Source organism: Aquarana catesbeiana, linkage group LG09, assembly GCF_042186555.1.
Source record: "Aquarana catesbeiana isolate 2022-GZ linkage group LG09, ASM4218655v1, whole genome shotgun sequence".
In the NCBI taxonomy this organism is placed as follows: domain Eukaryota; kingdom Metazoa; phylum Chordata; class Amphibia; order Anura; family Ranidae; genus Aquarana; species Aquarana catesbeiana.
Genome location: NC_133332.1, coordinates 35,832,316 through 35,858,434, shown reverse-complemented (window position 1 = coordinate 35,858,434; position 26,119 = coordinate 35,832,316). Strand labels below are relative to the sequence as shown.

The 26,119-nt window shown below is 44.1% G+C and overlaps 2 protein-coding genes across 2 annotated transcripts in view; both read right to left on the bottom strand.

Moving 5' to 3' along the window:
- Positions 1 to 802: 802 nt before the first annotated feature.
- LOC141107513 (vacuolar protein-sorting-associated protein 25-like) lies at positions 803 to 6,198 on the bottom strand. The gene has a single exon (XM_073598291.1). The coding sequence runs from the start codon at positions 5,702 to 5,704 to the stop codon at positions 5,177 to 5,179; it is 528 nt and encodes a 175-aa protein (XP_073454392.1). The 5' UTR covers positions 5,705 to 6,198; the 3' UTR covers positions 803 to 5,176.
- Positions 6,199 to 6,763: 565 nt separating this feature from the next.
- LOC141107511 (major histocompatibility complex class I-related gene protein-like) overlaps positions 6,764 to 26,119 on the bottom strand; it is a 54,566-nt gene continuing 35,210 nt past the window's right edge. The window contains exons 3-6 of the mRNA XM_073598289.1: positions 21,441 to 21,725; positions 19,696 to 19,974; positions 16,140 to 16,256; positions 6,764 to 7,267 (exon numbers count right to left, since the gene is read on the bottom strand). Of these exons, the coding sequence (XP_073454390.1) occupies positions 7,263 to 7,267; positions 16,140 to 16,256; positions 19,696 to 19,974; positions 21,441 to 21,725 (686 nt within the window). The 3' untranslated portion in view covers positions 6,764 to 7,262. The remainder of the gene's footprint in view (positions 7,268 to 16,139; positions 16,257 to 19,695; positions 19,975 to 21,440; positions 21,726 to 26,119) is intronic.

The following is a 26,119-nucleotide window of genomic DNA, read 5'->3' as shown; positions in this document are numbered from 1 at the left end:
GCTGGAACCAGAGAATGCCGAGAGAATCTGCCATTTTAAGTCCTGGAAAGAATGAAATATATCATTTGTTTTTCCTTTTTACGTGTCTTAATTTTTATAAAATGATAGCCTTTTGATATGCCATTTTTCTCACAGGTCGAGCATAGGTCGTATAAGTATCAATATGTAGCAATGTAGGATTATTTTGTTTGTGTATTGATATGGTAGAGGGACAAATTAGATTAGTAGATTAGGGGCATTTGTTTTTTTTTTTTGCATAATAATGAAGTGGGTGGATCTGGTTTCTTATGTACGGTAAACAGGGTGGTTCTTATGTAAATTGCCTTTGGGGAGGGATGCTGCATGTAAATAATGCCTTATTCTTTCTGCATTGGGGGATATGTTGTGGAAATGTATGTTGGCGGAGGGTGGAGTGGGATTTATGCAAATATGTTGTATGTTTAATCTCCTTTTAAATACTGTTTGGTTTTCTGGGATTTGGGGGAGGGCAGACGGATCATATGTAAATATTGTTATGTGTTTTTCCTGTATGTGTATAATTGTATTTTATTTTGCTTGTCATTTTTGTCAAATTTTTTTCAAATTTTTTGTCAAATTATTTTTTTCCGGACTCTGTATGTTATACGATGTTGAAATTTTTATATATATGAAATTTTAAGTAAAATAATTAAAAAATTGGTTTTATCAGTTAGTAAATTATCAGTGACTTTTAGGTGCATGGTCAGTTTGATAAATTGGTGAGTTTAGTCCAGGTTCAAAGATAAAATAATCTATACAGAGATGCAGGAAGAAAAAGACAGCATTCCAGTGTCATTTAAAATATATTTTAATTCAGTCACCAAGCTGTGAAAAACAGGCATATAAAAAGTGCAACACAATTGGTAAAAAAAAAAAGCAAGTAATGTTATACAGAAACTTATATACAACTTGCAGCAGTATATGGTGTAATTAAAAATGATATATACTCTATACGTTAGTGCACAGCAATAATTCAATTTAGAAGGATTAATAATAAATTATGTGAATAGATAAAAAAAAAAATATACAGAGGGCAAACATGAAATTCATGGCTGTACATAAGGTAATATTTTGGGTGAATGTAGGAAGGATTGCATATTAATATTTTGCATACTTTTTAAAGTTTTGGACTCTCATTTTTGATAGTAAAAAAACTAATGCTTGCAGATTGCAAGATAACATTTACACATGCAAATTACTCCTTCCTTATTGGACACCTCAGTCTGAGAGTTCAGTTAGACAAAGCCAACCAAAAGGCAGATGATCCTCATATGGGTTCTCATCAGTTAATCCATCATGCTTTGGGAATCCTTTCTGATTTGTCATATAATATTTTTATACAGGATTTATATAGCGCCAACAGTTTGTGCTGCACTTTGCAATATAAAGGGAGACCGTACAGTAACAATACAATTCAATACAACAATACAAGAGAGTTAGGAGGGGCCCTGCTCCCGAGAGATTATAATCTATTTGTAGAGCTGCGCGATTAATCGTTAAAGAACCGGGATCGCGATTCTACCCCCCTCACGATCTTAAAGCTGAGTTCCACCCAGATTTTTCACTCCTCACCATGCAGCAGTAATGTGCATCCTTAAAATGTATTGGCTGACCAAAATGGCACGGCACTACACATGTGTGAAATCATCTGGTGCATGCTGGGTAGCCAGCATGCAGGGAATCCAGGAAGAAGGACATTGTGGCTTCAGATGCCCACACTGGAGATGGCCGCTGTGCAGAACTTCACAAAGTAAGAAAACAACGCTGCACAGATAGAAAGCTGGGCATAGTTTACAGCATACCTTTGTTACATTGCATGAGGCATGAGTATTCTATAGGTATTTTTATCTTAAAAGTCATATTTTGGCCGGAACTCCGCTTTAACACAGCATTTTCCAGATTCAGCGCAGAGAGTTCTCTGCTCACTGCTGACAGCTGTCAAAATAAACTCCCAAAAAAACAGGCAGCCTGCCAAGTTTATGACAACATGGCTTAGACAAAAGAGAAACATTGTAACACTTTAACACATAATTTTAGATCAAAGGGATGAACTTCGGTCTGTAAATGAGGGAAGTTTAACCTCTTAAAGACTAAACATTTTTTCTGACACTTGTTGCTTAAAATCAGTTCAAAATCAGTATTTTTTGCTAGAAAATTACTTAGAACCCCCAAACATATATATATATATATTTTTAGCAGAGACCCTAGAGAATATAAAGGTGGTTGTTGCAATATTTTATGTCACACTGTGTTTGCACAGCGGTCTTTCAAAAGCAATTTTTTTTGGAAAAAACATACTTTAATAAATTAATAAAAAAACTAAACAGTAAAGTTAGCTCATTTTTTTGTATAATGTGAAAGATGATGTTACGCTGCGAGAATCGTGATCTTTATTCTAAGCAAAAAAATAGTGATTCTCATTTTGGCCAGAATCGTGCAGCTCTTTCTAATTGGGTAATAAAGGCTTGCTTAAAAATACAAAGGGTACATTTTTTGTGTATGTATACCTACTGCAAGAAGATCTAAATCATCAGTTTGACCACTTGCCGACCAGCCGCAGTAGTTTTACTGCGGCAGGTTGGCTCGGCAAGTTGACCTTACCTTACATCACTTCCCATTGTGGCCACTAGGGGGTGCACTCACGCCGCCGGAGCCGATGCGAGTGCCCGGCGGGTGTGATGACCGCCATGCACCCACAATCGCTTGTGACAGAGCGAGAAATGGGTTCTGTTTGTCTAAATTCACAGATCCCGGTCCTTTCAGGGGAGAAGAGACTGATCGTGTGTTCATACAAAGTATGAAAAGCAATCAGTCATCTCCCATAGTAAGTCCCATCCCCCTACAGTTAGAACACAGTGAGGGAACACAGTTAACCCCATGATCACCCCCTAGTGTTAACCCCTTCTCTGCCAGTGACATTTATACAGTAATCAGTGCATTTTTATAGCACTGATCACTGTATAATTGTCAATGGTCCCAAAAATGTGTCAAAAGTGTCCAATTTGTCCGCCGCAATATAGCAGTCCTGATAAAAAATCGCAGATTGCCACCATTACTAGTAAAAAATAAATAATAATAAAAATGCCATATATCTATCCTCTATTTTGTAGACGCTATAACTTTTGCGCAAACCAATCAATATACGCTTATTGCGATTTTTTTTTACCAAAAATATGTAGAAGAATACATATTGGCCTAAACTGAGGAAAAAATTTGTTTTTTTGAAAAAAAAGTGGGATATTTAATGTAACAAAAAGTAAAAAATAATGTGTTTTTTTTTCAAAATTGTCACTCTTCTTTTGTTTATAGTGCAAAAAATAAAAACAAATACCACCAAAAGAAAGCTCTATTTATGGGAAAAAAAGGACATCAATTTTGTTTGGGTACAACGTTGCACGACCGCACAATTGTCAGTTAAAGCGACGCAGTGCCGTATCGCAAAAAATGGCCCGGTCATTGAGCAGCCAAATCTTCCGGGGCTGAAGTTCTTAAAAACATGTAAACTTGTTTCCCTGTAAATGGCCTCTGCCTATATGTACTGTATCTACCTCTGAGCTCAGTTGGTACTACATATCTATGAAAGCTACATAAAAAAATAGATTTAAAGCAGAACTTCACCAAAAAAGGGCAAGTTCCGCTTTTTTTTTTTTAACCACTTCCCGCCCGCCCTATAGCGGATTGACGTCCGGGAAGTGGTTCTGTTATCCTGACTGGACGTCATATGACGTCCAGCAGGATAACATGCCGCTGCGTGCCCCCGGGGTCGCCCATCGTGGCGATCGGTGGAGCGGTGTGTCAGCCTGACACACCGCTCCATTGATCTTGGTAAAGAGCCTCTGGCGGAGACTCTTTACCACGTGATCACGGCTGATCACGCTGTCAATGGGAAGAGCCGTTGATCGGCTCTTCCTCACTCACGTCTGACAGACTCGTATCGGCGGCTCTCCTAGCAGGGGGGGTCTGCGCTGATTGTTTATCAGCGCAGCCCCCCCTCAGATCACCACACTGGACCACCAGGGATCGCCACTATGACCACCAGGGAAGGGGCAACATGTGGATGGCCAGGTATGTACCCCATGGCCATCCACATGTGCCCAATCTGTGCCAATCAGTGCCCACAAATGGGCACTGATTGGCACCATTATGTCTCAGATCTGCCCAGCAATGCCCCCAATGTTTTATCAGTGCCACCTCTCATTGCCCATCGGTGCCAACTGTCATTGCCCATCAGTGCCACCTGTCAGTGCCCATCTGTGCCCATCAGTGCCCATCTGTGCCCATCAGTGCCCACCTATCAGTGCCACACATCAGTGCCACCCATAAGTAACCCATCAGTGCCACCAATATGTACCAATTAATGCCACCTACGATTGCCCATCAGTGCCGCCTATGACTGCCCATCGGGGCCACCTATGAGTGCCCATCAGTGCCGCATACCAGTGCCACCTATCAGTGCCCATCAGTGCCGCCTATCAGTGCCCATCATCAGTGCCCGTCAGTGCCACCTCATTGGTGCCACCTCATCAGTGCCCATCAGTGCCACCGTATCAGTGCCCGTCAGTGCAGCCATATCAGTGCCCATCATTGAAGGAGAAAACGTACTTATTTACAAAAAATTTTATCAGAAACAAAGAAAAACTTGTTTTTTTTCAAAATTTTGGGTCTTTTTTTATTTGTTGCGCAAAAAATAAAAACCGCAGAGGTGATCATATACCACCAAAAGAAAGCTCTATTTGTGGGAACAAAAGGATAAAAAATTTGTTTGGGTACAGTGATGGATGACCGCGCAATTGTCCTTCAAATTGCGACAGCACTGAAAGGTGAAAATTGGCCTGGGCGGGAAGGTGTCTAAGTGCCTGGTATTGAAGTGGTTAAAAACTGATTTATTCTGTACATACCCAAAAAAAGTATTGTTGGGGAAAATCTAATCTCGCTTGAGCTCAAGATTTTATATTATTTATTTATACACACACAGACAGACATCCCATAACATATCTAAAGTTATATCTACCAAAACAGTTCCAAAATGGTTTTCAGCTTCCACCAATCATGTTTATCAAACATCCCATAGCCGATTTGAATTCTTAAAAAGGTGTGTAAAAATGAAATCCTGTATTATTAGGACAGCTAATGCCACCTAGAAACAGGTATGTAAGATTTATCCAAAGAACTTCACACCCTTGCTATCATTTAATGTGAAGATCTCTGCTTTGTGATCCCACTGAAGGGCTTCCAGGGATTTCATGAGCATGGATTCATCCAGACCCTGGAATTCTTCGTCTTCTGTGTCATTGCCATTTATCAGCTCATAGAAAGTAAACACGGAATTGGTCATTCCATGTTTCGATACCCAGCTGTAAATTACCTTTCCCCACTCATCTGGTCTCCTCCACATGATCAAGAATCTGGTTTTGTTTTTATCCAACCACTCCAGGTTACCTTTTTTCCTAAGTTCTTCTAAAATCACCTGAACGAACTCCAGGGGTAACGTTCTGTGGATTTTCTTGTTGTTAAACAAAGGATTTTCTTGTATTTCCATCACGTCCATTGTGTAAAGCTTATTGTGCTGGCAGTAAGACAGAACCAAGGAACTCCATGCTGAAAGCTGCTTCTGTCTGGTGTGAACATTAGGCTGCAACGTGTAGAAAGGGGGGAAGTTGTACTGCCACGGCCACTCGAAGCCCATCTCCGCGATCCGTCCTCTAAATCCTCAGGCAAGTTCCGCTTTAACCACTTCCGGACCACCCACCGTCGTTATACGTCGGCTGTTTGAAGAGGAGTATCGTTGTTATGGCAGCATCTAGCTGCCATAACCCTGGTATCCTCTTCTTTTATCGGCATCGGGAGAAGGCCCCCCTACCGCCGCGCTTCAGTGCCCTCTGCCGCTTACCGGAGCTGTCGGCAGCTGTGGAGGCAATCGGATCCTTCTTGTGGCCTGACATGGAGACGAGTGAGGGGAAGATGGCCCCCACCCGTCTCCATATCATTGCAGGGCTTAAGCGACATCAAAACGTCACTTCCGCCCATAGCTTTTAAAGGGCCATTCTTTTTTTCCATTTTTTTTTATTGCATTTCAGTTTAAATTTGAGATCTGTTCTTTTTGACCCCAGATCTCATAGTTAAGTGGTCCTGTCATGCTTTTTTCTATTACAAGGGATGTTTACAAAACAGTGTAAAAATAAAAAATTAAAATTAAAATAAATAAGAAAATCCAGACGAGCTCGCATGCAGAAGTGAACACATACGTCAGTAGTGACCGCATATGAAAACGGTGTTCAAACCACACATGTGAGATATCGCCGCGATTGGTAGAGTGAGAGCAAATATTCTAGCCCTAGAGCTCCTCTGTAACACAAAACATGCAACCTGCAGATTTTTTTAAACGTCGCTTATGGAGATTTTTAAGGGTAAAAGTTTGTCGCCATTCCACGAGCGGGCGCAATTTTGAAGTGTGACTTGTTGGGTATCAATTTACTCGGCGTAACATTATCTTTCACAACATAAAATATTGGGCTAACTTTACTGTTGTCTTATTTTTTCTTTAGGGTACTAGAAAAAAAAATGTATAATGTTTGGGGGTTCTAAGTAATTTTCTAGCAAAAAAAAAAAAATGTTTTTAACTTGTAAACAACAAATCTCAGAAAGAGGCTCGGTCCTTAAGTGGTTAAGCACTCTTCCCCCCTCCTATGCCACATTTGGCATGTAATTTTTTTTGGGGGGGGAATCAGGTACCCAATCCCACTTACGCTCAGGCCGCCTAGGCAATCCAAGTGGAAGTTCTCCTCCCCCCCTACAATCTTCTGGGACATGTCACAGGTCCCAGAAAATTGCATGACAATTGAGGAGGGGCAGTGCAACTTGTGGATGGCAGAGCACATCCGGCTGTGAAGCCGCAAGCCCAAACTTATAATGCTGGCACCGGGGAGACCATAGGGAGAGAACCGAGGGTTTGGGCGGCCATATCGCTGGATTGTGGGACAGGTCAGTGTGTGTTTATTAAAAGTCAACAGCTACACTTTTTTGTTAATTGACACAAAAATGACTGTAACTCCTCTTTAATATGCTTGCTATTGCACTAGTATTGCAAAATTGTTTATCGCAAGAAGTGTTATATTACATACAGCATAAAAAAGTATCACACTCACACCACACTAGAGTACTTGAAAGACAAATAAAGCAGAATGGTGGTCGAAGAGGTCTGTATAGTGCCGTCATAGGCCTGGTTTGGTGAATGCCTTGTTTTTTCAGCCTACACAGGAAAAGGAAACAGGTTTTCTTTTTATTTGCAATTTTAAAAGTATATCTAAAGCTAGTTTTGGATGGGGTATTGGAGGGTTAGAACCTCTGTCAGGTTTTGTTGTCTGTGACCCTGCTAGAGAGATTCACTCTTTATTTTTCCTGAGGACCATGGTCATCTGGATAGGAAATCCAAAATCTTGCACTAACAATGTATGCAGTGTTTTACTGAATGTTTTACATTCACATTAAGCAGCTCATACATAAGTCAGTTTTTTTTTTGTTCAGCCAGTGGGTTGAAAACGGACTTGATTCCTCCATCCACACATTCAATGCAATGTGGGGAATCCTGCCTGCTGAGCTATTGTACTCTAACAGTGAGGATCATTCCCTGCCATCAGAATACACTGATCTATGCTGCAGACTATAGCCTTTGGCGCTTATCGGGGGGGTAAAATCCAACAGGGTGGTTGCACAGAACTCGACTGGTAGATTGACTTCTGTAAAACCACTGTGCCCATACATGTATCGAAATTCAGCTGGTCCCCACTGAACCAGACGAGGATTGACCCATATATGGCTGGCTTTAGTCCCTGTCTCACATGCATACATACTACGGCTAAGTAATAACCTACCAGCATGTCTTTGGTATGTTGGAGGAAACCTATGCTAGCTCAGGGAGAACATGCAAACTCCATGTCCAGAAAGTGCCCTAATTGGGATTTGAAATGAGAGCCCCGGTGCTGCAAGGTAGGAATGTTCACCACCCAGCCGCTATTTTCCAATGGGGACATGTCTTTTGTTGACAACTGAGAGTGACACAATCACCCGGAAGTTAGATGCACAATACGAGGAGGGAAGCAGGGCGCTTGTGTTTTGATATCATATGCCGCTCGTTTGTGATATTGTTCTTTTGAGTAATGATTTAACCACTTGCCCTCCGGAAGATTTACCCCCCTTCCTGAGCAGGCCTTTTTTGTGATACGGCACTGCGTTATTTTAACTGACAATTGCGCGGTCATGCAACACTGTACCCAAATAAAATTTGTGTCCTTTTTTTCCCCCACAAATAGAGCTTTCTTTTGATGGTATTTGATCACCTCTGCAGATATTTTTTGCGCTAGAGACAAAAAAGCACCGACAATTTTGAAAAAATAAAAAACATGCGATGTGATGCTGCAAATCATGCTGTGTTTTGCAAACTGATTGTGGGGTCTTCTTAAAAGGGTTGTAAAGTAAGTCTCGAGTTTTTTTGCCTTAATGCATTCTAGGCATTAACAGACATCCCAACCTGCAAAAACTAATTTCAGGGAGGTGGCAAACTCATTTCAGGGAGGTGAGGCTTCACGCCAGCGCCGACCCCCCCCCCCCCCCATTAAATGCAGCTATACCAGTGCCCATGGAATACAGCCTGATCACACAGAGCTCTGAAACGGATTTGAATAACCCGGTGACAACTGTAACAAATTCCCACCTCCTATGATACATGTCACACTGATTCAATATATCATTGGATCAGTGTACTGTCTATCTAGGAGGCGGGACTTTGTTACAGTCCTCCACCTCGCACAGATGGGCATGTCATCACATCTGCTTGTCACTCAGCCACAGACAGAAGACAGAGCAGCCCGAGCTGCCGCCACAGCTGTACTCCATTCGACCACATTTAGACTGCTCTGTCTTCTGTCTGTGGCTAAGTGACAGACCCAGACTGGAGATCGCCCGGCACTCACGGGTGTCTGTGAGACCGCAGCCAAATGCGGGAAACTTGGGATGTCTGCATTAAGATGAAAAACCTTCTGTGCTGCAGCAATCCCCCAGATCCACCCTTTTACTTACCTGAACCCGATCATTCCAGCATCGAGGACGAGCCCAGCAGCTCCAGCCGCTGTCTCGGGTTCTCATTGGATAGATTGATATCAGCAGGAACCATTGGATCCCGCTGCTGTCAATCAAATCCAGTGACACAAGAGCCGGGGGCCGGGCCGAAACCTGCTGTCTGTGCCAATGGACCAGCAGCAGGACTCGGGTGTGCATCTGTACAAGTGCCCCCATGGAATGCAGTTTTCCGTGGGAGCACTTGATGGGAGGAGGATCCAGGAGCACTGCCCGGATACCCTTGCACAGAGGAGGTAACTATAACATGTTTGTTATTTTAAACAAAACAAAACAAAAAAAACCTTTACAATCACTTTAACTTAGCATACACTCCGCAATCGGTTTGCATGAACAGGTTGTAATTTTGATGCGGTGCAGATTTGCAGCAAATTTGCTGTGAATTTGCACTGCATCTAGTGTGAACTAGGCCTTAGGCCCATTCTGATGAAGTCCGCCTGTCAGTTTTTCAGGTGTACCTGATCAGAAACTCGATGCAGCTCTATGGGCAGGCTGATGTAAATGTGTCTATGTACACCTGCCTGCCTCCGCGTCCATCCAGGTCCAGAAAAAAAGGGCTGTGTCATTTTTTGTTTTTCCAGATCTAAGGCTACTTTCACACTGAGGCGCTTTACAGGCGCTACAGCGCTAAAAATAGCACCTGCATAGCGCCTGTAAAGAGCCTCACCTGTCTCTCCAGTTTGAAAGCCCGAGGGCATTCACACTGGAGCGGTGCGCTTGCAGGATGGTAAAAAAAGTCCTGCTGCGCTGCATCTTTGCAGCGCTGTAGGAGCGGTGTATACACCGCTCCTAAAGCGCCCCCTGCCCATTGGAAACAATGGGGAAGCGCCGCCAAACTGTCGGCAAAGCGCCGCTGCAGCGACGCCATGCGGGAGGTTTTAATCCTTTTTCGGCCACTAGCAGGGGCTAAAACCGCCCGCTAGTGGCTGAATAGCGCCGCTAAAATGACACTAAAAATAGCGCCGCTTTACTGCCGACGCCCACCCACCCCAGTGTGAAAGTAGCCTAAATATTATGGATGAGAGGTATCCTGAGGTAAAAGGACACAAACATCCCCTGCAGCAGCCAAGGGGAGAAGAGAGGAGGGAAGCCAACAGCACTGTGGGGCTGGTGGCCAACACAGGGGGGCAGTAGGGGGAATCAACACCACTTATAATGATTAGGGTGTGCCCAGGCACACCCCTTGCACACTCCTAGGCCACTGTGTAAATGCAGACACAAACTGAATAGAGCAAAATGACATCTGTCCTGCTTTGCTTATGGATATCCTGGTGAAGAGAGCAGAGCAGCTCCATGGCAAAGAGTACTAAGAGGGGATTTCCCTCACAGATATTTCCCTGTTGCATCTTTCTTTAGTAGAACAGTAGATGAAGGGAAATCTTGGCAATGGGACACAAACAGCAAAAAAATTTCTGACAGGTTCCAGCTCCTCTGTACTCTATCCAAAGAAAATTAGTTAGGTCTGTACACTTACTTCAAATTACAATTGCTGTAGATGAGGGGGCCTGAAAACACCAACATAGAGATCACAGGCATAGCTTCAACTGGATGGATTGCTACTGTCATTAAAGCTGGTCTCTAGATAAACAGCTAAGAACACAGTTTTGGGAGCCATTTTAGGGCTCATGTACACAGAGCAGTTGAAAACCCTTTCTGAACTCTGGAAACTGACACCTAATAACCTTTTTACAGCGTTTGCATACTGCGTTTATGTGAGGTTAGCAGCAGTTATTAGCATTTGAGGTTAGAAGCGTTTTTTAAAGTTAATCTCAGGAGACTCTGCCAAAAATTCCCACAAACGCTTATGAATGCAAACGCGCATAAACGCGGTTTACCTCGGTTACAAGCATTTGGCGTTTGAAATGCCAGTAAACTACATTCCTGAACAAGATTTTTCTGCTTTCAAAACAAATGCCTGTAACCTACTATAAACGACTGAGTGTACATGTACAGTACAGTAGTTGATGCTTGGGATAAACTACCATCAGAGGTAGTGAGACAGTCAACAGTAAATAGCTTCAAACATGCTTGGGATAAACATAGATCTATAGTCAGACAACAAAGTTACAAAAAAAAACCAATAAAAACAATAACAAAAACAACCCCCCATACTGGACAGACTCCTTGGTCTTTTTCTACCATCACTATGTCATAGAGGAGAGTTCGGGGGCTGCTGAAAAAAACACCCAACTGCTCCTAAACTTCAGTTAGTATATGAGGTGTTACCTGCCAAAGAATTTCTGAGGTTAAAGTGGTTCTAAAGGCTGAAAGTTTTTTTTACCTGCATGCATTCTATGCTTGCAGGTAATAAAGCTTCTGTATGCAGCTCCCCTCACAGCCCCACTAATACTTACCTGAGCCGGATTTCGATCCAGTGATGTGCATGAGAGCAGCCGCTTTCTGATGAGGTTACTAGTCTCTCTCCTCCCATTTGGATGTTCCCCGTCAGCACATGACACACAACAGGGCCTGATTGGCTCTTAATACAGGGAGTCCCGGAGTAAGGAGAGAAAGGGATGGACGGAGGGACGGCATGACAATGTGGACATTCCACAGTCATGCATTAGGCAGAAAATGTTGTCCCCTTTAAGGAAAGGGGGGTGGCCAGAACGGGGAGGTGCTGGTGTGCTGGAAGAGAGGAGAAGGGGGAAGTGACATCATTCAAGAGCGGCAGAGGAAGAGATTCCCACCCACCCTCCCGAGTTTTGGTTGAAAAAAATGAGGCTGTCAGGACAGCCCAGCAGTGGTGGGTCTTTGTAGGAGGAGAAGATGGCTGTTATCTATATATAACATAGACCGTGCTGCGGAGAGGCGGGGGAGAGGAGCGAGGCATTGGGCGGCCGCATCGTTGGATCGTGGGGACAGGTGAGTGTATGTTTATTAAAAGTCAACAGCTACACTTTTTGTAGCTGCTGACTTTTAATAAACTTAACAACCAGTGGAATTCAGCTTTAACATAAAATAGAAGTAACATCATCACTGTGCTGTTTGTAGGCTGCTCAGAGAACAGAGCTGTGGGATTAACCCAACAGGCCCCACCCACTGCAGGAGGGGGCGGTGACAAGACCAGTCACTCTGTGCAAGGAGAGAGAGCAGCAGTGTCCAGTCTTTATTACAGGAAGCTCCCACACAGAGGGAACGTCTCACACTAGATCACTGCATAGATCTGGAAGAGATACACAAAGTACACCAAGATTCTAGCTAGAATACACAGGACTCCTGCATTTTTGTCAATATTTGTTTATCCCAGAGTCCTGCTTTACCGATAAAACATTTTCTGCTTTATTTCGATTGATCCTGCTAGAAATCGAATGTCCTTGTATCTTCTTGTTCACTAAAATCACATGTTATCATCCTTCCAAGCTATCTTTTGTGAACTTCAAAACACCTCCCCCTATTTAATGGAGAGGGGGAGGTGTTTATCATCCAAATCAGGACAGCAGCCTAGGGTGACAATACTGCACCTTCATAAATACAGTACAGTAAGTGAGCATTGTTACTCTAGGACAGGAAGCACGTTACTTGCCAGATCACCAGGTGAATATAAAGAAAAACATTTGTTAGTAAACATATAACTAATGGTTTGTGTTTTTATATTCTGCTTAGAGTTCCATCCTAAAGCTACAAAAAAACTGTTACATTTAAGGACTCCTAGGTTAGATTATTGAAAAGGTTCACCTTTAGTAACATGTTACATTTCTATTAATGGTGTAACACAGGGCTCAACATTTCAGGTCGTGAGCTACTAGCCAGGCCTAAGGGTTACTCGCCACCAGTTGCCCCACCCAACTCCTACCCTGCCCCCCCTAATCCCGCCCCTAAACACGCCCTCACAAATTATTTCATGACAAGACACTTAAATGTTTTATGCAGAACTAAGTTACAAAAATATATATTAACAACAACTTTATCAGTGCCCAACAATGCAGCCTCACCTGTGCTCATCAATGTAGCCTCGCCTGTGCCCAACAATGCACCCTACCTGTGTCCATCAATGCCACTTCACCTGTGCCCAACAGTGCAGCCTACCTGTGCCCAACAATGCAGCCTACCTCACCTGTGCCCAACAATGCAGCCTCACCTGTGCCCAACAATGCAGCCTACCTGTGTCCAACAATGCAGCCTACCTGTGCCAATCAATGCAGCCTACCTGTGCCAATCAATGCAGCCTACCTGTACCCAACAATGCAGCCTACTTGTGCCCATCAATGCAGCCTACCTGTGTCCAACAATGCAGCCCACCTCACCTGTGCCCAACAATGCTGCCTCACCTGTGCCCAACAATGCAGCCTACCTGTGTCCAACAATGCAGCCTACCTGTGTCTAACAATGCAGCCTACTTGTGCCCATCAATGCAGCCTACTTGTGCCCATCAATGCAGCCTACTTGTGCCCAACAATGCAGCCTATCTATGCCCAACAATGGAGCCTACCTGTGTCCAACAATGAAGCCTACCTGTGCAGGGGAAGAGAGGAGAGGAAGAGGATTGCTGACCGGATCACCAGAGAGTGGGGAACATCGCTGTAACAGCTTTCATTTGCAGTGCCCTGTGTTCCTGCCACTTGCCATCACATACAGCCCCGCCTCCTGGCAGCCTACCTGTGCCCACAAATGCAACCTACCTGTGCCCAACAATGCAGCCTACCTGTGACCAACAATGCAGCCTACCTGTGTCCAACAATGCAGCCTACCTATGTCCAACAATGCAGCCTACCTGTACCCAACAATGCAGCCTACTTGTGCCCATCAATGCAGCCTACCTGTGCCCAACAATGCAGCCTACCTCAACTGTGCCCAACAATGCAGCCTACCTGTGCCCATCAATGCAGCCTACTTGTGCCCATCAATGCAGCCTACCTGTGTCCAACAATGCAGCCTACCTATGCCCAACAATGCAGCCTACCTAGAGGAAGAGGATTGCTGACCGGATCACCATAGAGTGGGAACATCGCTGTAACAGCTTTCATTTGCAGTGCAGTTCCTGCCACTCGCCATTACACACAGTCCCACTTCCTGACAGCCTATCTGTGCCCAACAATGCAGCCTACCTATGTAAATCAATGCCGCTTCACCTGTGCCCAACAATGCAGCCTACCTGTGCCCATCAATGCAGCCTACCTGTACCCATCAATGCAGCCTCACTGTGCCCATCAATGCAGCCTCACTGTGCCCATCAATGCAGCCTACCTGTGTCCAACAAGGCAGCCTCACCTGTGCCCAACAAGGCAGCTTCACCTGTGCCCAACAAGGCAGCTTCACCTGTGCCCATCAATGCAGCCTACCTGTGTCCAACAATGCAGTCTACCTGTGCAGGGGAAGAGAGGAGAGGAAGAGGATTTCCGGCCACATCATCATAGAGTGGGGAACATCGCTGGAACAGCTTTCATTTGCATTGCTGTGTGTTCCTGCCACTCGCCATCACATACAGCCCCGTCTCCTGGCCCAGGTACTTTGATATACGTCACACGTCCTGGGATTGGACGGGCGATCTGTCTATCAAGGTACCCGAACAAGGAGGCGGGGCTGTATGTGACAGCGAGCGGCGGGAACACACAGTAATGCAAATGAAAGCTGTTACAGTGATGTTCTCCTCTCTGATAATCTGGCTGCCTGCTCTCCTCTCTCTTCCCCTCGGCTCCCTTTCAACCCTGCCTGTCGGCGGTGCTCGCCCCCCCCCCCCCACTCCCAGGCAGCCCATGCTAGCCATCCATCATTTTCCTCTTGCAAAATACGAGTGGAAAATTTTGAGGGCTGGTGTAACATGTTACTAAAGAGCATTTGCCCGCAACCTTGGTCTCCCCCTGTGACAGCAGGCAGGGGATCCTCTCCTCTCCTTAAAATCAGCGTGGTTGTGTGAGGCTCCACCCACACAGCTGCATCATTTCTTCTCAAGGATCTGTGAGTGAATGAACTACAAGTCCCATCTGTAACAGCAGCAGACAGCTTCTAGTTCTCAATGAATTATAAGGGCATTGGCAAGCGCACTCGTAGTTCAGTGACATTTCCTACAGCTTTCAAACAGAAAGCCCATGCAGAAGTATGGGTTGAAAGCTGTAGGTAGTGTTTGCAGGAGCCTGACATTGCACCTGTGATCTTCTGGAAAAAAAAATTCCTTACCTGCAAAAATATGTCCATAATTTTTTTTTTTTTAAAAGGTGAACTTTCCCTTTAAAGGTATGTTCAGACCAGTGGTGGCTGGTGTTTTTTTTGGGGGGGCCCGGCAAACAACCACCCCCCCACTCCCGCTCGGTCGGGTCACCCGCACCCAGACCCCCCTGGGGGCTCTCGCGGTCGGTCATCCAGCCCCGCACTTACCCCATCTAGGTTACGGGCGGGCATTGCTCCTACCTGCGAAGGGACGGCCGTCTCCTCCTCTGCATCACAGTGGCTTCCTCACTCCTCTTCCTCCTAAGCGTCCAATAGGATCTCCTGTCCTTTCAGCCAAGCCGGTGACGGGGGTCTCAGGACCGGCCGGGGGGAAGATCAGTGTGAGAATAGTGAATTTTCATTCGCTACTGTCACACAACTGGGTGGGCTCAGGGTGCAGTGCTCTGTGCCCCAAGCCCACCCTTTTTTGAAGCCTATTAGAGCCTCTGGCTCTAATCACGTGCTTCAAAAAAAACAAAACACCCCCCCAATTGGAATCCATGTTTTCGGCACCCTGCTTGTAGATTAGGGGGATGGGGGGTCGGCGTCCGTGCACCCCTAATGGATGGTTCGCCACTGGTTCAGACATCCTGTTCTATCGGGTGTGCATCCGGGATGGAGTTTATATAACTTCTATATGTTTTCATGATTCTTCATGTGCTCCAGTTTCTTTGCCAAAATATATGGGTAGCATATTAGTAGTCTTCCTAAATTGGGACTGGCTAAAACCAAGCAGAATGTCACTACTGTACTACCCAAAGCTTACTACTTTATGTATCAACATTGGCTCAATAGTACTACACAGACAGACAATGAACTATGGGGAGATTTTCTATACCCACCTTTGATCTTTATATATACAGCAATGGAGACTAGTGACAAAAAAACGGCAATGGCTACAAAAAGGATGATCCATTTACGTGATCTTCTTTTTTCTGTAGATGAGATATGTTCAGCTTCTAGGCACAATGAATCACAAAGAAAAAATAAAATATACTGGTATAGAAGAATAGGGAGCATAATAGATAATTATATAATTCATTAAAAAAATGAAAAAAAAAAAAAAACATTCAGAATAAATTTGCCCTGATTAACCAATTTGCTGAATACCATGACCACTTTGGATCAAATCTAAGACAAATACCGTCTCTTTAATTGAACAAAAATGAACTGGTCTTTAAACTGTAATGTCACATTATGATGCAAACAAAATTTTAGAATTAACATCACGCTTCTATAGAAATTAAAGCTCAATTACTGAGTTAAAGTGGTTGTAAAGTGAGAAGGCTTTTGATCTTAATGCATTTGCATTAAGATCAAAAACCTTCTGTGTGCAGCAGCCCCCCTAATACTTACCTGAGCCCCATCTAGATCCAGTGATGTTGCAGGAGTGTCTCGGCTGCCTGGGACTCCTCTCATTGGCTGAGACAGCAGTGCGGCGCCATTGGCTCCTGCTGCTGTCAAAGTCAGTCAGTCAATGAGGAGAGAAAAGGGGTGGGGCCAGGGCACGGCTCCATGTCTGAATGGACAAACAGAGCAGCGGCTCAGCTTGGGTGCCCCCCATAGCAAGTTGCTTGCTGTGGGGGCACTCAGAAGGTGGGAGGGGCCAGGAGCACCAAAGAGGGACCCGAGAAGAGGAGGATCAGGGCTGCTCTGTGTGAAACCATTAAACAGAGCAGGTAAGTATAACATGTTTGTTTTTTTAAACTAAAAAAAAAAAAACAAGACTTTAGTATCACTTTACCTAGCCTATTTGACGCCTTGGCCAGACTTTTCTTTTTGTTTTGTTTTATTAATTCCCCCTCTATACATCAACATTCTTTTCAGTAATAATCATTGAATGAAATACTGACAATGGCCAGGAAAAAAACAGAAAAGTGTCTAAAATATCCTAACATGGGCTACAAATGGACAGTCATATACACTACTCAGGCAATAAGCAGTCAATTGTTACTACATGGGCAACAAACAGGCAATAGTTGTAGTACACAGGCAAAAATGGTCATGCGTGGATACATGATTGCAAATATATGAGCACATACGTTAGCAAACCAGGCCTGCAGTGTGCATATACACACAAGTGAACACACATTTTAAGATGTCCTGTCCAAACCACTGTCAGATCTGCAGTTATAAGAATATCTCACCCGCTCCACAAGTCTCTGCTGTCAATTGTTAAAGTGGTTGTGTCTTTTTTTTCTTCTGACCTGCAAGGTAAAGCCATAATGTGCTAGTATGCATTGCATAGTATGCATTGCATACTAGCACATTATGTGAAACTTACCTGAAAACTAAGCTTTCCAGCGATGAACTGTCGCCGCTAGAGGGCGCTTCTATCTTCACCCATCTTCCTTCCAGGTCCACGGACTCCGACTGTGTGACTGGCCGGGGCCGCGATGACGTCACTCCAGCGCATGCGTGGGGGAGCCGCTGTTTATGGCACAGGATTCTGAGGGAATGGTCGGATGGCTGTTCCTTCAGAGCGCATGCGCCCATGACGTCAAACAGCGCACGTTTAGGAGACATTTACAATTCCTATAGGTAAGTCTTATTATAGGCTTACCTCTAAGTACGAGTGAAAGATTAAAGTTTACAACCTCTTTAATAGGAGGGAGACATAGAAGGTCATCACTACTCACTTCCTTCACAGCTCTGACATTTTGCACCTCAAAAGGAAGAAAGCAGTGCAAGCACTTGTTTGCCGGCTCTCTGATAAATGACAGCAGGGACTCAGGGAGTGGGTGAGCTATTTTCAAATTTAGGACTCCTGTCTAAGAGTCTGGATGGGGCAGATGTGGCCCAAAAAAATTTCAGAGGGGCTGACCCCAGCCCAGGCCACCCCTGTGCCTGGCTGTGGCTGCACTGCCAGCTAACTGTACATACTGTAGGTAGGGTTGCCACCTGTCCAGTTTTGACCCGGACAGTACGGGTTTAGGAGGCTGTGCCCGGGCTTCCCTCTGCCTTACACCCAGGCACCATTTCTAGCTGACAGGGGGTACCATGGGACCTCCTTTTACGAGCCCCAGCACACAGGGGGACCCGGACTGCAGGGGGATTGGAGCGGTGGGCGGGGCAATTACATAGCAATCAAAAATAAGGGAGAGAGAGAGGCGACAGGAAGCTGCTGGTGCAGAAGTTTTTAATAAAATAAATGCTTAAAAACAATCCGCTCACTCTTAATGTCAGAGCTGTATATGTCAGTCTGTGAAGTCGGCTGTCCCATTCTCCCCTCCAATCCACGCTGCTCTTATCACTGAATCTCTGGAGGAAGCCAAGAATACAGAGCCGCAGGGAAACTGCAGTGAGCTGTCAGCCTGGGATGCTGTGGCCAATCAGAGTGTTCCGGAGGCTTAACCATCAGAGGCTGACAGTTCACATGAGTTTCCTGCGGCTCTCTGTTTCCTCCAGAGATTCAGTGATAAGAGCAGCGTGGATCTGTATTTGCACCCCCAATCTCTGTAATTGTCCCCCCTCCTCTGTAATTGCCCCCCACGCCCCTGCTGCTCCAAACCCCCTGCTGTCCGGGCCCCCCTGTGTGCTGGGGCCCCATGATACGCCCTGTCGGCTGCCATGGGGGTATTGGAGGAAGGAGGATTTGTGCTGGTAGTGGAAGAAGATTTGTAATAGGAGGTAATGGGGATAATGGCACCCCAATTGCAAAGCAAAATTTCTTTTGGGTGACAGGCATCCCACAATTCTGTTTACGTGATTTTGTTTGTCAGGTGACAATCGCGGCAAAATCGCACCGTGGTTGAGGTGCCATGCCATGCGCCAATAAAGTGTTCGGGTTTGGCTTGAAGAAAAGGTGGCAACCCTAACTGTAGGGTGGACTGCCCGGCCCCAGGTATGTCTTTGTGATATCAAGATTACATAAACAAAAACTATTAATTGAAAGTTTTACCCTCCTCCTGTTGCTTACAGAGTGTCAGTTATCATCCCTGAGCTTAAGGGGGTGATGGGCAGCTTCCATGGGAGTCTTACAGCCTGACACCGGGCTGACATTCCTGCTCTGAGAGGGAGCAAATACAATAAAATAACAACACACCCATGCTAGATAACTCGGCACTATCATACCTAAGAGCCTAGATTTTCTCTGCCTGCCTATGTCTTTCAGGTAGATGCTCATTTTTTTCCCCTTTGTGTACACATTTCGTTTTATTGTAACAAAGAAACTTGTACACTTTAACATTTAAAACTGAGCATTATTTCCTTTCCATTAAAAAAAATAAATAAAAAAGATTTACAATGTCCATTTCTGTGTCAGGGATAGATCCTCACTATTGCTGTTCCTAAACTTTGCTTATTTTAGCAGGTAGAATAATGTACTGTTATTAACATTGCAGGCAGATCATTACACACTGCATTACTGCCAACAGATCTTAAACTGTTAATACCTACCCAGATTCACACGGAGAATCTCATCCTCCAGACTGCTGTGATCCACATGACAGGAGTAAGTATCTCCCTCCCTTGTTGGCACTTCCACACTGACTCTGATCTGATAGGTACCATCAGGATGGGGAAGAATTGGACTCATTTCATCTGAAGGAAGATGGTCTGTCCCATTCCTCACCCACTTCACATCCACAGGTTGGGGGTGAAACCCGTACACCAGGCACTGAAGTCTGGTCATCCCACCCGACTGACGATGACCCCAAACCTTCACCTCTGGGGGCACTGAAAAACAACAAGAATCACTTTACACTGCAATAAAAATGCTTACTTTGTATTTTAAGCTCAAAAAGAAAAGAACCATACCTAGGAAAGTGGTCAGAAAACATACTGGCCAGGACATTCATTTTTTGTACTTCACTTTCATGGACTTTGTCCAATGTGGAGGGAGAGGGATCACTGTTCTAACTCACTTGTGTACATACAATTAAGCTTGAGCTATTGAGCTCTGTAAACACCAGGCTCTTTACTAAATTAAATAAAGTGAATCAGGAAACCATGTGAAAAGGAACTGAGAGCTCTACCTGCTGAATGGATATAAGAATACTAATATTCTTGTACAAGAAAAAAACAAAAAAATATGTACCAAAATATTATACATTCTCTGTAACTCATACTAGTAGTATTTGTCTGTAAAGAAACCCAGAAAACATAGCATATGTACACTATATAGCCAAAAGTATTGGGTTGCCTGCCTTTACACACACACAAACTTTAATGGCATCCCAATCTTAGTCTGTAGGGTTCAATATTGAGTTGGCCCACTCTTTGCAGCCATAACAGCTTCAACTCTTCTGGGAAGGCTGTCCACAAGGTTTAGGAGTGTGTCTATGGGAATGTTTGAACATTCTTCGAGAAGCGCATTAGTGAGGTCAAGCACTGATGTGGACGGAAAGGCCTGGCTCACAGTGTATGCTCTAATTCATCCCAAAGGTGTTCTATCAGGTTGAGGTCAGGACTCTGTGCAGGCCAGTCAGGTTCTCCACCCCAAACTCGCTCATCCATGTCTTTATGGACCTAGCTTTGTGCACTGGTCCAAATTTTGGTGGAGGTGAGATTATGGTGTGGGGTAGTTTTTCAGGGGTTGGGCTTGGTCCCTTAGCTCAATGAAGGGAGCTCTTAAGGCGTCAGCATACCAAGACATTTTGGACAATTTCATGCTCCCTGCTTTGTGGGAACAGTTTGGGGATAGTTTGGGGATGGCCCCTTCCTGTTCCAACATGACAGCACACCAGTGCACAAAGCAAGGTCCATAAAGACATGGATGAGTGAGTTTGGGGTGGAGGAACTTGACTGGTCTGCACAGATCTCAACCTGATAGAACACCTTTGGGATGAATTAGAGTGGAGACTGCGAGCCAAACCTTATCATCCAACATCAGTGCCTGACCTCACAAATGCGCATCTGGAAGAATGGTCAAACATTCCCATAGGCACACTCCTAAACCTTGTGGACGGCCTTCCCAGAAGAGGTGAAGCTGTTATAGCTGCAAAGGGTGGGCCAACTCAATACTGAACCCTACGGACTAAGACTGAGATGCCATTAAAGTTTATGTGCGTGTAAAGGCAGGTGTCCCAATACTTGTGACAATATAGTGTATCTAAGAAAAGAAAAATAATTTTTGTAGTATTTCAGAAGACAAATTTTGTTTGCCTGCAAAAGGCTTGCATCAAGCAAGAATTTATAATTACCATTTTTTGAAAAGGTATCCGTTTTCACACGTAGATAATCCTGCAGCCACTGAATACACGCCGTGTCTCTATAGTAGAGTTGCCTTTTGACAGTATTTGGTCTGCTGTTCCAATCTTCAGCTATCACCATTGCTTCATCCGCAGACGCCATAAACTTCTTCCTCTCGTTGTCAAAAAAGAGGAAATCTCTACCATAAGCACCAAACTCTTCTTCCCCACCCGTAGAATTATCCTCATAAATCCAGCAACCAAATTTCACTTGATAGACATATAGATCTGTGTAATCTGAAAAGGATATAAATAATTAAATTAATTACATTTTTTTTTACACAAAAAAGACCCAACATGAGGGATTATTACGGTACCATAGAGGAATTCATACAATAATACTTTCTAATAAATTTATTATACAAATAGAATATATACAAAAACATTTTAAAATCATGGAGAATGTTCTCTTGAGATTCAGCAGTTACAGTACATGTCAAAAAAGATGGTTGAAGCGTTTCACAAAATAGCGTCTTCAGAATCAAATATTTATTGACTCGTAACCAGAGAACCTTAAATTAGAAATATGGGAGAAAGAGATACCATTAAGCATATGCCTTGTATAGATTAAACAAAAAAAAAATTTATATATACCGTATTTATCGGCGTATAACACGCACCGACGTATAACACGCACCCCAATTTAGGAGGGAATTTTAAGGAAAAAAAAATGTTTAGGAGGGAAGTTGAAGGAAAAAAAACTTACATTTAAATGCCCATCATTGCAGCCTTCTCAGTGCAGCCTTGGCCCAGTGCAGCCATGTCAGTGCAGCCATGTCAGTGCAGCCTTCCCCAGTGCAGCCTTGTCAGTGCAGCCTTGCCCCAGTGCAGCCTTGCCCCAGTGCAGCCTTCAATCCTGTGATCCAGGACCCCTGCCATCCTGGGCTTCAAAATCGCCGATCGCGATTTGAAAATGGCGCCGCCGTTCCTCGGCTCTTCTCGGCGGCTCTCGTTCACTTTCGGCTGCACTCGTAGTCCCGCCCGGGATGGGCGTGACTATGAGCGGAGCTATCCGAACTTAGCCGAGCACACTCGGCTAGGTTCGGGCGGCACTCGAGTTAAACTGAAAGTGGCCGAGAAGAGCTGAGGACCGGTGCTGTGTATTTCAGCGCCGGCGGCGCCATTTTCAAATCGCGGTCTGCGATTTTGAACATATGGCAGCTCCGGATCGCAGGGGATCGGTGTATAACACGCACCCGCGATTTTCCCCTGATTTTAAGGGGAAAAAAGTGCGTGTTATACGCCGATAAATACGGTATATATATATATATATATATATATATATATATATATATATATATATATATATATATATATAAATACAATATTTGTGATAGTAATTACACATAGATGTAGTGTCCCAAACAGGACCCAGACATCAAAACTTACATGTTATAACCCCAAATAGTTGGACCTGAAGATTGGAAACGATGTATCCCCCCAAAAAGGAATAGAATGGGAAGAGTGGATGATATCCTAAGGATGTAGGACTTGGACCGAGATCCCTATATATACATCAATCAAAGAAATTATCCTCATTATAACCATATCCTAGAACATATAGGATCAATAATTGCATCATTAAAGCTAGAAGGATATACAAATAAGAAAGAGGGCTAAAGGAAAAGGGGAGGAACGTTATAAGAGTGATGGTAGTAATCATAACCGCCAAACTCACTATTAACAAATAGCCAACATTATCAGGACGGTAGTCAATAGATATCCTAAATACCCGGTGGCAATTCACTATCATGCAGACCACTTGCCTAGATAAATATGAAACCCCATTAATTAAAAGGTCAGGTTTCCAATCAAATATTTATACAGAGAAAGCAGAAAGACATTTAGTATGGCCAAATGATACCTGTAATTGACTGCCGAGGAGCCCACAGCCCCCCAAACACCAATGGTGGATAGCCTAGGAGCTGCTGCAAAATGGCCCAAATATCTTCTGGCTGGCTGAACTATCACTGTTTAACCACTTCAATACCAGGCACTTAGACACCTTCCCGCCCCTGCCAATTTTCAGCTTTCAGCGCTGTCGCAATTTGAATGAGAATTGCGCAGTCATACTACACTGTACCCAAACAAATTTTTTATCATTTTGTTCTCACAAATAGAGCTTTCTTTTGGTGGTATTTGATCACCTCTGCGGTTTTTATTTTTTGTGCAACGAATAAAAAAAGACTGAAATTTTTTTGTAAATAAGTACGTTTTCTTCTTCAATGATGGGCACTGATATGGCTGCACTGACGGGCACTGATACGGCGGCACTGATGGGCACCGATGAGGTGGCACCATTGAGGTGGTACTGATGAGGTGGCACTGATAATGGGCACTGATAGGCGGCACTGATGGGCACTGATAGGTAATCAGCAGAGAAACAAAAGGGGGGGTTTTCCGGCGCTCCGCAACATGTGATGTCTAAGGTAAATAGTACAATGGTAGCTATAATAGCACATTAAAATAAGGCAGGTAAATTCTAGAATGAGGAGGCAGCCATCCTCAGAGGGTGTCCATTACCTCTGTTGATAATCAATGTGGGCACTGATAGGTGGCACTGGTATGCGGCACTGATGGGCACTCATAGGTGGCACCGATGGGCACTAATAGGCGGCACTGATGGGCACTCGTAGGTGGCATCGATTGGTACATATGGGTGGCACTGATGGGTACTTATGGGTGGCACTGATAGGTGGCATTGATGGGCACTGATAGGTGGGCACTGATAGGTGGGCACAGATGGGCACTGACAGGTGGCACCGATGGGCAATGACAGGTGTCACTGATGACACTGATTGGTGGCACTAATAAAACTTATTGGTGGCATTGCTGGGCAGAACTGAAACATAATGGTGCCAATCAGTGCCCATTTGTGGGCACAGACTGGGCACATTGGGCACATGTGGATGGCCATGGGGTACATACCTGGCCATCCACATGTTGCCCCTTCCCGGGTGGTCCTAGTGGCGATCCCCGGTTTTCCAGTGTGGTGATCTGAGGGGGGGCTGCGCTGATAAACAATCAGCGCAGACCCCCCCATCAGGAGAGCCGCCGATCAGCTCTCCTCTACTTGCGTCTGTCAGACGCGATTGAGAAAAAGCGGATCAACGGCTCTTCCTATTCACATCGTGATTGACACCTGATCAGCCGTGATTGGACATGGCTGATCAGGTGGTAAAGAGCCTCCGCCGGAGGCTTTTTACCAAGATCGGTGGATCGGTGTGTCAGGTTGACACACCGCTCCACGGATCGCTGCGATGCTTTGAGGCTTATTGGGCTTTGAGGCTTATTAGGCCTCGGGACTTTATTGGTGTATTAAATTAACAATGTTCAGAACATATCAATTCAGAGATTATATTTTTGTTAAAACACAGAACTTTTATTTAACATCATTTAAAAGGTTGTATATGATCAATGAAGATACATAGATTTCATAAGGTGCAGTAATGCATTATGATAAAAATACCACTTTTCTCTCAACATGTTTCACTCGCTAGAGCTTCCTCAGGAGACCTAGCATGTGGCATCACTGTTGTACTAAAAGATTAAATTTCAATGGATTACACTCAGAAAAAGAGGTCCTAGAAATTGTGGATTCTACTCCATGAATGGCCTCCCCTAGTGGCTCAACGCCTCGCAATAAACGTTTGCAGAGATAATGCAAAGACGATCAGGATTGAAAGGGTCCCAGCTTAGCAATGTTAGTTGATAGAATCAATCATATCCAATGATCACATCCACAGTGGTGGTTGGACGCAAACACTTTCTAAAGAGGATGTGTGGGAATGATAAAGCATAGTGGATCAAGGATGTTGAGGGAAGTCTGGGAAGGGAGAGGGTGACGCCCGCTCAGTCTAAGCCAGACCCTCAATGTAGCAGTGGATGAGAAATTAGATGGAGTCAAGCCAAGGAGGGAAAACACCCTCTGTCTTGTTCTGAGTGTGTCCAGCTGAGTAATGAGAGTCATGTTTGGGACACTACATCTATGTGTAATTACTATCACAAATATTGTATTTATATATATACCGGCATATTTTTTTTGTTTAATCTATACAAGGCATATGCTTAATGGTATCTCTTTCTCCCATATTTCTAATTTAAGGTTCTCTGGTTACGAGTCAATAAATATTTGGTTCTGAAGACGCTATTTTGTGAAACGCTTCAACCATCTTTTTTTACATGTACTGTAACTATGACTGTTGAATCTCAAGAGAACATTCTCCATGATTTTAAAATGTTTTTCTATATATTCTATTTTGTATAATAACTTTATTGGAAAGTAGACATGTGCGCCGTCAATAAATTTGTTTCATTTCGTTACGTATTAGCCGTTAATTCGTATTTCGTAATTCGTGTCCGAAATTTAATTTGGATTCGTACGAAATATGAATTTTTGTTAGGTTCGTTAACTTTTCGTAACAATTACGAACGTTTTTTATGATGAATTTTCATTATGAGGGGCTCCCACCATCCCTGTGCTGTGCTGACTTCCTTGGATTTTCCCTTCATCAAAATAGAATAATCGTAATTAACGAACCTTCTTATTTTGTGCGTTCTGAATCTCCCATCGACTACCAGTACCAGTCTCCCACTCCCATATTAAAAAATTTTCTTTTTTTCATTTAATT

Bases quoted from the DNA above. Each gene is read 5' to 3' on its own strand.
- LOC141107513 (XM_073598291.1), bottom strand. From the start codon at position 5,704: ATGGGCTTCGAGTGGCCGTGGCAGTACAACTTCCCCCCTTTCTACACG.